Source organism: Vigna radiata, chromosome 6, assembly GCF_000741045.1.
Source record: "Vigna radiata var. radiata cultivar VC1973A chromosome 6, Vradiata_ver6, whole genome shotgun sequence".
Classification (NCBI taxonomy): domain Eukaryota; kingdom Viridiplantae; phylum Streptophyta; class Magnoliopsida; order Fabales; family Fabaceae; genus Vigna; species Vigna radiata.
Genome location: NC_028356.1, coordinates 18,639,544 through 18,652,662, shown reverse-complemented (window position 1 = coordinate 18,652,662; position 13,119 = coordinate 18,639,544). Strand labels below are relative to the sequence as shown.

Genomic DNA, 13,119 nt, shown 5'->3' with positions numbered 1-13,119 from the left:
TTTACATCCCAAAATCTTAATTTCAATAATGGACTGAAATCACCAATATTGTAAAATTAGGATACTGAATATCTCTACTCTAAACTAGGAGGACATAAAGTATAAATTTAAAGAAATAGGAAGATTGAAATTGTATTTGAACCTAAATTGTAGTTCACTCGTTTGATCCGTTCTTGATTACCTTATTTATTTATGAATATTTAGTTTTACACTATTCTTGACATATATACCGTTCCTACGTCTTCCCTCAATCTGTCTCTGTTTCTAACTTTTTTTTTTTCCTTTTAGCTTAAATCCATGTAAATCATGCCGACACATGTAACTGTCGAAACGCAGGCAGAAATCACTTTCTTTCTATTTTTATTATGCTCATTCCTTCATGCATTTGGGTCATACTGTGCGATTAAGCTCTTTAGGTTGGGACATTCGCTAAAGCCAATCCACGACTCACGTGCCTCCTCCTATCCCATAACAAACGTAAGTCTATTAAAGACAAAAGTACCATAGTTAATTTTCTTCATTTGACTTGGGGAATAAACTGTTTGGAAAAAAGATTGCTTTTTTGAGAGTGAGGAGCGGGTTAGGATTTGCCTTTAGTATTAATGTTCCTGTTTTGGTCAATAAAGATAAAAGATTTGTGAGAGAGTTGACAAAGGGTGGCTTTCTAGTGAGGGTGTTGGAGGTTTAGGGGTGATGGGTTACATGGGTAGGTGTTGGTTGGTTGGGGTCATAATTGTGGTGTGGTGTGCCATCTTGCTGGGCACCGCTGGAGTGAAAGGGTATCCAGCTGAGGATTTGGTGGTGAGATTGCCTGGACAACCTAATGTTGGGTTTAAGCAATTTGCTGGGTATGTTGATGTTGATGTCAAACATGGAAGGAGCCTCTTCTACTATTTTGTGGAGGCTGAGCAAGACCCTGACAAGAAGCCTCTCACACTTTGGCTCAATGGAGGTTGGTTATGGACTTATGTTATGTCAATGTCACCCTTTTTTACACTTCTACAATTGCCACACTCACTTGTGAATTTTCAAAACAAGCTTGGTTTCATAATTTCATTCATCACACCTGCATGGTTCTTTAACCCTGTGTAGCTTGTTCTTAGATTTGAGTTGTTTCAAGTTAATCATGATGTGGGTGCTCCTGACTTGAGTCAGTTTGGTTCTTGATAGTTTCTGGGGGTTGTTTGTTTGCAGAAGTTCTTTCTTTCTTCATGCTTTTGTTTATTTATTTATTTATTTTGAGTTTTTTATTCTTTTTAGGAGCCGTTGATTATTTTGATTCCTTTTTCCTTTCTTTTTATGTCAAGCCAAGAAGGTGTCATTGATTTGTCCACAAGGCATTCAAGTTGTGTTGTCTTTTTACTCTACCAAAAGTGCTGTTTGCTTACCCTGTTGCTCTCTTTTGCAGAGCCTGCTGAATAGCTCAAAAAAAAAAAAAAAGAAGTGAAACGACTACGGTTTTCTGTAGTACCTATTTTTTGAAAAAACTTTAACAGCTACATCAAATCATCCAACATAGAGATTCTTCTTGTCAGTCACTCTATCACATAGCTCACAGTAAAATTTACTTTAAGCATGATTCATTTTTCTTTATTTTTAAGGTGAGCTATGACAGTTCAGCCTAGCAAGGAGAATTTTGTGAAATTTGCGAGGTTTGTATGAATTAAAGTTGCAAAAGTGCTTTTAGAAATTCCCTCACAAAAAAAAAAAAAAAGGAAGAACGTAGAAATTGTTGCTTGGAAAAGAAAACCAATTTTGTACACTTCCCACTACAATCCAAACGTGCACTAATTGAAATTTTGCTCATGTTCAGTGTAGACAAGACGGTACTTCGTCTAAGTTTGTTTATTGGTTAATGCTGCACTAAATCATATACTTATATTTTTAGTCATATCAATGTCACCTGTGTGAGAAGACAGAGCGGGAATTTAATTTGGATATTTTAAACAACATTGAAATAAAATAATACTTGCCCAAGTGAATTTTTCACACACTGTTAGTTTCAAAAGGAGACTACAATATTCTAGTAAGAAAAGCCAACAAATTCCACTGTTTTTCAGGCCCTGGATGTTCTTCCGTTGGAGGAGGTGCTTTTACTGAATTGGGACCCTTTTATCCTAATGGTGATGGACTTGGTCTCCGAAGAAATTCCATGTCTTGGAATAAAGGTATGAAACATACACATCATAATGTGGTTCAAATTGGAATCTTGATAATGTCACTTAAGATATGAGATAAGTGTTGAGACTTGTATAATCTGAAGGTTTGGACAATTTTTATTATTACTTCCTACTATGGATAATTCTTTCCATTACCATGGTTAAAATAATAGAATTTTTATTTATGTATTTTTGGAGTCACACTTTCCTGATATATTTGTGATTTGTAGCATCCAATCTCATTTTTGTGGAGTCTCCTGCTGGAGTTGGCTGGTCATACTCAAATACAACGTCAGATTACAATACTGGAGATCTCTCCACTGGTAACAAAATTGGTGTATTTTCTCTTTTTTGTCATTTTCAGTTACTATGCTGATGTTCTTTAAGGCTTCGAACTTTTATTTTTACATTATCCCCTGCCTTTCGTTTTCATATGTATTCATCTAAAGCTGAGGAAGTGGAAAATTGTTTATACAAGGACAAATTTACATACAGTATTATAGCTGCAGTTCTCGAATCAGTTTTTTTGAATTTTACTTCAGTAATTTACATTAGATGCATTACATAGTACAAAGCTGAAATAATAAATATAATTGGAAAACAGCACTAAGAGTACCATGAGTACTGCTGTATGTAAGTTTCCTCCTTAATTTAATTATCTAAATAAAATTTCACGTTATTCAAATTAGTACAGATCGAGGAAGATATATCTCTTTAGATTCAAGCTGGGTGAATGAAATGGAAAACAGATTAAGTTATTATTTGTGATTTAATGGAAACAGTAAGCATTGTAGATATAATGATATTGAGCTAGGTGAGTTGAAATACAATAATAGATATTTGAACATAGATGACAGAATCACCAAGAAACTCTGGCCTTGTGAGTGAAAGACTGATACAAGTGCAAGAAATATAGTCTACAGAGGTAAAGGACAAATAAAAAAATTTAAAATGATAATAATCTAAAGGACCTTGATCTAAATGCCCTTTCTGAAAAATGGGAAATTTTTGTGAGAACACATATACATTTGTTTTTTGCAGCCAATGATATGTACTTGTTCATGTTGAAATGGTACGAGAAATTTCCATCATACAGAACAAGGGAGCTGTTCCTCACTGGAGAAAGCTATGCAGGTTCAAAAACTAATCATCAAATGCAGTTTTAGAATTTACTTGTTCAATTGAAATTTCATGATGAGAATCTCCTCTTTGAAAATATTCTATATAACGGACGTGGTTTAGTTAGACTACAGTTATTTATGAAAATTTTATAATGCTAGTAAACTGTGACATCATTCCTAGAGGGGTAGTGCTGCAATATTATAGTACCTACTTTTGTTTTTTATATTTCATTGCCTTGAACTCATGAAACATTGGGATTTTTTATTAAACTTTATCAAGTCATGCAGGACACTATGTACCTCAATTAACTAATGTTCTCTTGGACCATAATGCTGGTTCAAGTGGTTTCAAATTCAACATCAAAGGAGTTGCTGTGAGATTCCTTCCATTCACCCGATTCATCTTTTGCCTTAAATTTTCTTTGAAGTTTCTTTTTGTGTTACAGTTGGACAAGTCTCATTTGTCTCAGATATTTTGAAGGTCATATTAATGCACCCTTTTTTCATTAGATTGGAAACCCACTTTTGAGACTTGATCGGGATGCACCAGCAACATATGAATACTTCTGGTCACATGGAATGATTTCTGATGAAATTGGCCTTGCCATTATGAATGATTGTAATTTTGATGACTATTCCTATGAAAGTCCTCACAACGTTTCTAATTCGTGCAACAATGCCATATATGAAGCAAATCTCATTGTTGGCAACTACATAAACAATTATGATGTGATTCTAGATGTTTGTTATCCATCCATAGCGGAACAAGAACTGAGATTGAAAAAGATGGTAGGCCTTTTCCAATTTTGTTCTGGTCAAATGTTATTGGTATTACTTTTATTCTATGAACTTGTGTGCTATAATACCCATATGACTGAACGCAGGCAACGAAAATAAGTGTAGGTGTGGATGTGTGTATGAGTCTAGAAAGACGGTTTTACTTCAATCTCCCAGAGGTTCAGAAGGCTCTTCATGCAAACCGTACAAACCTTCCTTATAGGTGGTCCATGTGTAGTAAGTAAGTAAAGAAAACTTTACAATAATCAGTGGCTATGTGATAGCTGTCTTGAAAACACATCAATGGATTAAAGAAGAATGGTGTTTATTGACCTTAACTCTAAAGTAATGTCATATTTTTTAATGTACTAAAACAAATATAAACATTTGCTGGTTTATATAATATTTTTGCTATCAACACAATACAGGCATTTAGATCCATGTAAATTATGTTGGCTCAGGGCTTAAATTAATAGAGTAATACCATTAACTAACATGCCTGAATATTCTAAGTTTATGTTTAAATTAGACCCATGTTAAATTGAAGTGGTTTGTAGAGTACCTTTATCTAAGGGCATTTCCAAGAAACTTATCAAAATTGATCCATATGCACCTTAGTCTAGTTTCTCTGTTGAGTTTTTTGTATTGTCCTCTTTGCTTTCAAAATACACTATTTTTTCGATATATTTGAAAACGTCAAATATATTTTAAAGGTACAGCAGAGAGCAGTACAAAAACACTCAACAGAATACAAATTCTATGCAACTCCATCTTTCATATCTGTCTTGTGTTATTGATCATGTTTCTTCTTTGTAGTGTTGTAAACTACAGTGACACAGATGGTAACATCAACATCCTTCCAATTCTCAAAAGAATAGTCCAAAACCATATCCCAGTATGGGTTTTCAGGTAACTTCAATGTAAAACTGACACCCTGACAGGGCAATCCCCAGAGTCATTGGATACATAACCTTTTTGCTAACGTCTAATAGTTTAATGTTGAATGATCTCTCAGTGGAGACCAAGATTCTGTTGTGCCATTATTGGGATCTCGAACACTAATGCGTGAACTAGCTAATGAATTGCATTACAAGATTACAGTCCCATATGGGGCCTGGTTCCACAAAGGGCAGGTACCTTAAAAATATTAAGTTTTAAGAATGTTTTACATTGTTAGCTTGTTCTTTTGAAATATAAATAGTAGCTAATTAAGTTATAATTTGATGGTGAATGGTGACATGTAGGTTGGAGGTTGGGTGACTGAGTATGGAAATTTGTTAACTTTTGCAACTGTAAGGGGTGCTGCTCATATGGTACCTTATTCTCAACCTTCAAGAGCACTGCATCTGTTCAGTTCATTTGTGCGTGGTAGGAGGTTACCCAACACAACACATTCTTCCATTGATGATTGAAGGAAGACACTTAAAGGAGTTGTAGCAAAAAATTGGCATGGCTATGGAAAAAGTGAGAGAAAAGACTGTTTCTTTATGAGTTCCTAGTGATTCTATGGAAAGGAAAAGGAAAATTAACAGGAAAAGGAAATTAAATTCTGTTGTTTTTATACTTTCTTCATTTGGTATACTAGCACAGATTTCTTGGCTTCATTGCTAGGCGCCGTGGGATTCTATTGGAAAATGTAAGCAACTTTTTTTTCAGTTATATGAATTTATTTTCAGTGAAAAATGGATTCTTGAAAAAGATTAATGTCCAAGAGGTTTCAGAACTTTCAACTTATAATTACGTACTTCAATGGTTCTTAAATAAATGTTTTTAAGATTGTCTGGACTTAAACAAACCAACATTTTGCTTACGTTAATATAAATAATTGGTCTTTACTTGAGTACATGAAAAATTTCAAAACTTTTACATTGAGTTTCTATTAAATTTTTCTAGTTTATTGAGTCTTCAAAATTTTAAGAGTTTTTATTTTAATTTCTGTAATTAGATTTTTTCTATTAATTGACCGTTGCCATTTTTCTTAAATTTCATACTATAATATTCTATTACAAAAGATCATAATATCAATATCTTTTTTCAGAATTTTTTTATTTAATGAAAATTATGTTTAAGTTTAATTAAAATATAATATAAAGTTTAAAAATAAAGGTGCATAATTATAAGATTATAAATTATTGGTAAAAAGAACTCAATTTTCTTACAATTTTATAATATAAATATTTTAACTTTTTAATTTTGCATATTTGTAATTTTATAATTTTATATATTTGTAGTTTTATAATTTTATAATTTTATAATTTTATAATTATTTAATATTAAAATCTTAATATAATAAAAATATTGCAAAAAAACTATCATATCATATAATTAATAAAAAAATTTAACTGCAGCCATACAATTGATATATTTTTAAATTGTAAAGATTTAATGAATCAAACAAATTTAATATATTTAGAGACTCAAAATTTAATTAAACTAAATAATTTGATCCCTCTTAATATATAAAACACATTGTATGATGAAAGATTTGACGTACAAAACAAAACTTTTCATGATAATAACTTCAAGTAACAAGATTCTTAAAAATAAACAATGAAGATAAAGGATCAAAGAAGAAAGAAAAGAAGGATAAAAAGTAGATGTTTGGACTCATGTATTCTAAATTCACTTCATATTTATAATGTAAAAGTTAGCCGTTAATATTTGAAAAAAAAAAAATATAATTTCCACTTCGTGTTAATGTTGCGACTACGAACATGTATTACAGTTTTTCTTATTGAACAACGTGTATACCTGGTCCTTGATTCACTCTATTTAATAACTATTTCATTACTTTTCTTTTTATTTGAATTTTTCTCAAGTTGATCTATGTTTCAGGTGATTGAGTTTTTTTTAGTATATCCAACTTTAATTTATTTATTTTTAGTTTCAATTTATCAAGTTTAAGGACCTGATTATATATATAAAATTATATTAAGAGAAATTGGGGATAAAAATTCAATTAAGTTAAAAGAGGTGAGTATTTTAATAAGGAAAAATAGTTTTATAATTATTTGAGTTCTTGAACAGAAAACAGAACTCATTTTCTTTTAGAACGATTCTCTTTTTAGAAAACAAGTCTTCCATTCTCTGCCTCTCTTCCATTGCTCTGCACTGACCCATTGTTTGTTCGTTTAGGAGGTGTCCAAGCATTCGCAACGTCGAGAGCTTTAGGTTGAACCGATTGGTTTCCTTTTCAGACTGCTAAGTGGTTTCGTCTCTCTTCTCCTCTGTTTTGGAAACCTAGGGCAGGGGCTGTATATGCATTGTTCCTTCCCTAGCTGTTTTCTTCGAAATATTGAGCTTTAAGAGTTGTTTCCACCACCATTGGTGGCTTGTTAAAGTCTTGGTCGAGTGGGTTATCGTGGACAGCGGGTGGTGAGCAAAACTATGCTTGGAAATCAAGGTAAGGAGAGCTAGTGTCTTGTTAAAAAACTTGTTGTATGATATGTATGTATGTTAAATTCTGAGCTGATATGTTGTTGATATAAAACGTGTTATTATTGATAGTTGGAAGAATTGACGAATTGATGTATAAATTAGAGATTTAAAGTGATGTGCGTTAACATGTCAAATTTTGGATTAATGAGTTTAAAAAGGAAATTCTACAGTTTGGTAAAGGTCTTGGGGTTTATTATGTTTGGTTTAAATCCTAAAATAGTTATAGTATGAAGTTGAAGTTGAGAAGTAACACTTGAATGGCTTCTATACTCTTTTAGAGTGAAATTGGATGGGTTTTGAGAGGTGAATTTTAGAGGGAATGATGGTTTAATAATAATGGCAGTTTGAGGATTGTTTTTGAGTTATCTTAGACTTGTTGGAACTCTTAAAACAATAAAATCTAATCTATATTGGAGTAGAGGTCTTCTGAGGGTTTATGTGCATGGTTTTAGTAAAAAAGAGGGTGTGAAGTAGTGAAATGGTGAGGTAAGATGTCTGCATTGTTTTGGAGGGTTGGGAATATGTTATCACACCTATTAGGACTTGTCTAGATGACTAAACCAGTAAAATCTGCTCTAAAATGGAAAATGGCTTCATAGGTTGAGTTTTTAGCCCATTTTAGGGGTTCTAAGGGGTGAAAATGAGAAGTAGGACTATTGGAAGTATTCTATGATTTTAGAGAGTCCTAGCAAGTGCAATTGGACTTGTTGTTGCAGGTTGGAAACTGGTTTGAGGGTTTTAAAGGATAAAAATGAAATTGGGCAACTTGTAGAAGTGAATTTGGATTTTGAAGTGTCAAAAGTGGTTTGATACACCTAGTCTTGGATCTACTAATCAAATGGATGTTTGTTTTAATTTTCTCATCAATACAAATGTGTAAAGAACCCCTTTAGTCATTAGAACAGGTTCTAAGTGCATCAAAAGTCAATTTTCACGGTTGTTGTCAACTGGTATGGCATCCCAGCGCCCCTGGTTGAGCCCTAGCGTCCCTGGAGCCGTAATGATTCACGTTGGGCGCCCCAGAGCACTCCTGGGCGTACCAACATGCTATTGTTTTTTTTTGATAGTTTTTGGGGTTTTGGATGTTTTGGACATTCCTTAGGTCGTTTTTGGGGGGGGGGGGGGTTGGACCCTTCTGGAGCTGTTAGTGAGGGTTTCGAAGCTGTTTTCCTTACCAAAATATGAGTATCCTTATGCCATGGATTGATTGATTTTTTTTTGATTGAAAGTGTGTCTTGTATGTGTATATATATGGTTTGTATGGTTGGAAAGAATATGATTGTGAATTATAATGATGTAATTGAGTATGAACTGGACATCCCAGGGTGAGATGATTGAAAGTGATTTGAGGGGAGTTATTGTTGTTCTGTATAACTGTATGGAGCTTTGAACTGATATGTCTATCCCTACACTCAAAGCACTGTTCATGCTCAAATAGAGAAGAACAGTGTGAGCGGTGAGAGTAGAGGGAGGTCCTCATCTATAGTCTTAGAGTTTAGACATAGACAGATGGGGGAATTTACCTTGCATAGTGTTGGGGAGGGCCAACTGAACTATGCAAGTGCAAAGACGACAATAGTTCGACAGTTATACCAATCCGGATGAGTCGTGTTGAGTGTTTGAGTCTTGGTTTAAAGGGTATGCTTTAATTGTTCTTTTATATGTAACTAAGCATGATGACATCAATTGATTGTACTATATGTATAATGCTTGTTTATCTAGCTCACCCTTGTTTTTTGTTGTTGTGTGTTTCTTGTGTATGTTTTCCTTTGCGATGATCATCCACTTGGACGAGAGCATATGTTATTAAAGAGGTCTCCTTGGAGCAAGAGTTAGAGGATGCTAATGTTGTAGCTTAGTTTATTAGGATTGCTATATTTCAATTTAAGTCATTTTGAAATACTCTAGTACTCAGATTATTCTATTTTGAAGTACTTCTTTGTTTTTAAAGTTTTCAATTTGGATGATCTCTTGAATGACTATAATCTTTAAATTGCAAGTTTAACTTCCAACTGTTCTCTTATATTATGAATTATAGATTTCTATATTATATGATGTTTCTGTAAAATTAAAATGTCACATCAAGACCTTTCTTATAACTTCTTAATGTTAAAAATGTATATCGAGTAGATATAAATTTGTAACATATAAATAAAAGTAAAACTTATTTTATAAATTAATTTAAATTTAAAATTAATTTCTAAACACTCATGCTTTTATGTCTGAAACAAATTGAGTCATAATAATAATATTATAAGAAATGATTTCTCGAAGGTATTAAGGCGGCATGGACATGTAAAAATATTTGATGTTTTAAATATAAAAGTAAAATGATTAGAAGGAATAATATAGAGACAATAAAAACATTTTAAAGAAGATATTTGATCAACAATATTTATATCAACAAATATTAAAGGTTATTTGAACAATAAAATAAGTTATAATATTCAAGTGATAGAATTAATCAAGCACAAAACTTAAGTTAATATAACTTTTCGCACATTTGAACCTATACACATAGTTCGAAATCAACTTAGGACAATTCAACTATGTTCTAGTTAAATAAAATGTTTGGCACAAAAGAGAAACAATAAGTGAACCATAATAGCTAGCTGGTTACAAATGTACAAAGACTCCTTGAATAACTTCCAATAAAAGTTATTATTCCTAAACAATACATATAGGCAACATTCATTAATATAATAGAGCCATTATCAAAATGTGCAAAGGAATAACATAATTCAATTATTAGAACTAGAAATGTATCGTCACTAAAAGTGGACAATTTTTTACTTCAAAATACACATAGTTTTAAACTCTATAAATAGATCAATTTGTAAGGCTGGTAACATCTCACAAAAATTCTTATATACACAATTAACAACAAGGACTTACTCAAATGACTTTTTGGTTAAAAAAATAATTAATTTGAGGTTCTTACGTTTGATCAGTGTTTGTTTCCTTTGGAAATACATATTTTATTGTATTTAATCAATGACATTATTATGTTTGCTAATACATTATTCAAACATCTTATATATAGTACAAATATACGTATATTGATTTTTCTTACAAATGGGAAAAACTCAATGATAGTTGATATGATTAGTGATACAAAATTCTAGAATGAAAAGTAAGTTACATTACGACTTGATAATCCAATTAAAAATGATATTATTGCTGCCTTGTTTTGAAAGTGTTTTTGCTTGATATGTGTGGTTCCTTTTTTAAAACTCTATATGAAATCCGACTCGCTACTTGTCGGATATCCGTCTAAAAAACTCCGCAGATATTTTAAAACTTGTGGATATCCGTGAATATCCGCAGATATTTAAAAAAATATATTTTTATAAATTATTAAAATAAAATTTAAATAGAATTACAAAAAAATATATAAAATATAAAATAAATTAAATTAAATATAAATTAAAATTTAATTTTTATTTGGGTTGAATTGGTTCGATGGTCAGTCGTCCTTCTTTGTTTTGTTCTCTTTTGATCTTCAATCCTTCTTGAGAATGTCATCCACTCTGATCGGTTGTTGACGTGCAGAAGACACTCCAACACTCAATATATAAAAAGGTCTAAATTTTACTAGGATAGAAGAGGAAGATTGTACCTAAATATCAATTATATAGCCTATGACAGGCAAGCCCATTGATTAATCATTAGTGCAGTATATTTTTAGGCAATCAAATCCAATAATAAATAATTAATATCATATAATAAACAATTAATATCGTATATATGGTAAAGAGTAAGACAATCTGACTTATTCATTAAATGCAATATATTTCTAGCAAACCCAATAATCAATAATCAATACCGTATATTTTGTACAGAGTAAGGCAATCTAACCTATTAATACATGTCAATAAATGACAATTAATTCCGATCGGTATATTTCATATAGTACAATTTTAATTAAATTTAACCTTGTAAAATATAAATTAATGTTAATTTTAATTATATTTAACTTAATAAAATAAAAATTAAATTTTTATTTTTATTTTTTGCGGGTAGCGGATATCCGCGGGTATGGATAGTATAATACCCGCACCCGACCCGTTTATAAGTGAGTATTAAAATATTCGCTATCCGTGGGTTTCAGGTAGTAAATATCTGCGGGTATCAACTATCCGTCGTAGATTTTCTCCGTAAATATCCACGGGCGCGGATTTTTTTGTCTTTTCTAATCCTGATTGCTAACGGTTCGGTTCATACCCAATTATGACCTTATATTAATAACTGAAACGTTGGTCTAACATCGCTATGGTCCTGACTGCTGACCGTTCGGTTCATTCCATATACCATACACTAATAAACAACGATCATATACTCTCATGATTTTGAATTCATAAATTTAAGACGTCAAAGTATAGTTAAAACACAATTGATTGAAAATATGTTTTTTTTAAACTAAATTATCCTTAACATAAATGCTTTATTTGTCTTTACTACTCTCTCTTTTTCTCTTTCTCCTTACTCCCAACAAATAATGCATTTCTACAATTCTATCCTTTAAACTAAACAATACAACTACATGCTTACCATTTTTTTTTAAACAATCTAAAGTTTGATATATCTAACCATGAATTTATTAAAGGAATTAGCTTCTTATTTTTATTAAATATAACACTTGTCGCCAAATATCAATGAGTATTATATCGTTTTATATTTTTAATTTAAGTGTAGTAAAGTAAGAATGTATTTTTTACCTCAATTTATGATGAATACAAAACTTATAGAGATATGAAAGGAAGTACATTATAAAATCTAGAATTCATTCGAAAGTGTATTTAAGAGTGTTTAACCCGACAACTACTATTGATACTAAAATAATATGCCTGGTAATTGGTTTTAAAAAATTCTTATTGAAATCAAACCACCCATTTATGAAAATTAAGAAAGGACAATGATATTTTAACAACACTTTTTTGACAACTTTTTTGACAACGGGACACGTGTCACCATTTCATTCGTCTGTTTGAATTTATTTTAAAAAAATATTTAAAACGGACCAATCATAAGCTGCCACGTATGCGTTGTCAAAAAGTTGTCAAAAAAAAGGTTGTTAAATAGACTTTTTCCATTAAGAAAAGGTACTCACCAAGTTAATTACATTTTTTTTAATTAAACTACACTTTTTGGGTTAGTTAAGAACCGAGATGTATATCCAATTTGGGAGGCTTCATTTTATTTGAAAAATATAACTGTTTATTTTTATTAATGAATCTACGAAAAAAAATATTATTAATATTTCTCTAAACACACTAATTAGGTTAAGAAAAACACATTAAAATGTTTCTCTAAACACACTAAAACATATTACATATAAAATACTTACACTTTTCTGATTAAAAAAAAAGCAAACTAAAAAATTAATCCAAGTGAAATATCAATCATCACTCTCAGTACAGTTAACACATCTTTTCAAACAAAAAAGAAACAAGAAAGAAGAGGAAGCAACACAAGTCAAAGAAGCTAAGTAAATCCATAGAGAAGTGTTTTCCACTACAAACAAACCCTAACAAAACTTCGCATGCGAGTCAAGTTACTAAACATATGATACCACACAGCTTCATACCCAACATTTTTCTTATAAATCCACTCTCAAATAACAC

At 31.3% G+C, this 13,119-nt stretch overlaps 1 protein-coding gene across 1 annotated transcript; it reads left to right on the top strand.

Annotated features, from left to right (window-relative positions):
• Nucleotides 1–236: 236 nt before the first annotated feature.
• On the top strand, nt 237–5,752 carry LOC106763900 (serine carboxypeptidase-like 42). Its single transcript, XM_014648071.2, has 10 exons — nt 237–952; nt 2,061–2,168; nt 2,390–2,482; nt 3,201–3,293; nt 3,569–3,654; nt 3,791–4,069; nt 4,165–4,298; nt 4,874–4,966; nt 5,073–5,190; nt 5,302–5,752. The coding sequence occupies exons 1-10, from the start codon at nt 694–696 to the stop codon at nt 5,467–5,469; spliced, it is 1,431 nt and encodes a 476-aa protein (XP_014503557.1). The 5' UTR covers nt 237–693; the 3' UTR covers nt 5,470–5,752.
• The last annotated feature ends 7,367 nt before the right edge of the window (nt 5,753–13,119 follow it).

Bases quoted from the DNA above. Each gene is read 5' to 3' on its own strand.
- LOC106763900 (XM_014648071.2), top strand. From the start codon at position 694: ATGGGTTACATGGGTAGGTGTTGGTTGGTTGGGGTCATAATTGTGGTG. The intron at 4,070-4,164 runs GTAGGCCTTTTC...GACTGAACGCAG, and splicing joins AACTGAGATTGAAAAAGATG to GCAACGAAAATAAGTGTAGG. The intron at 5,191-5,301 runs GTACCTTAAAAA...GGTGACATGTAG, and splicing joins CCTGGTTCCACAAAGGGCAG to GTTGGAGGTTGGGTGACTGA.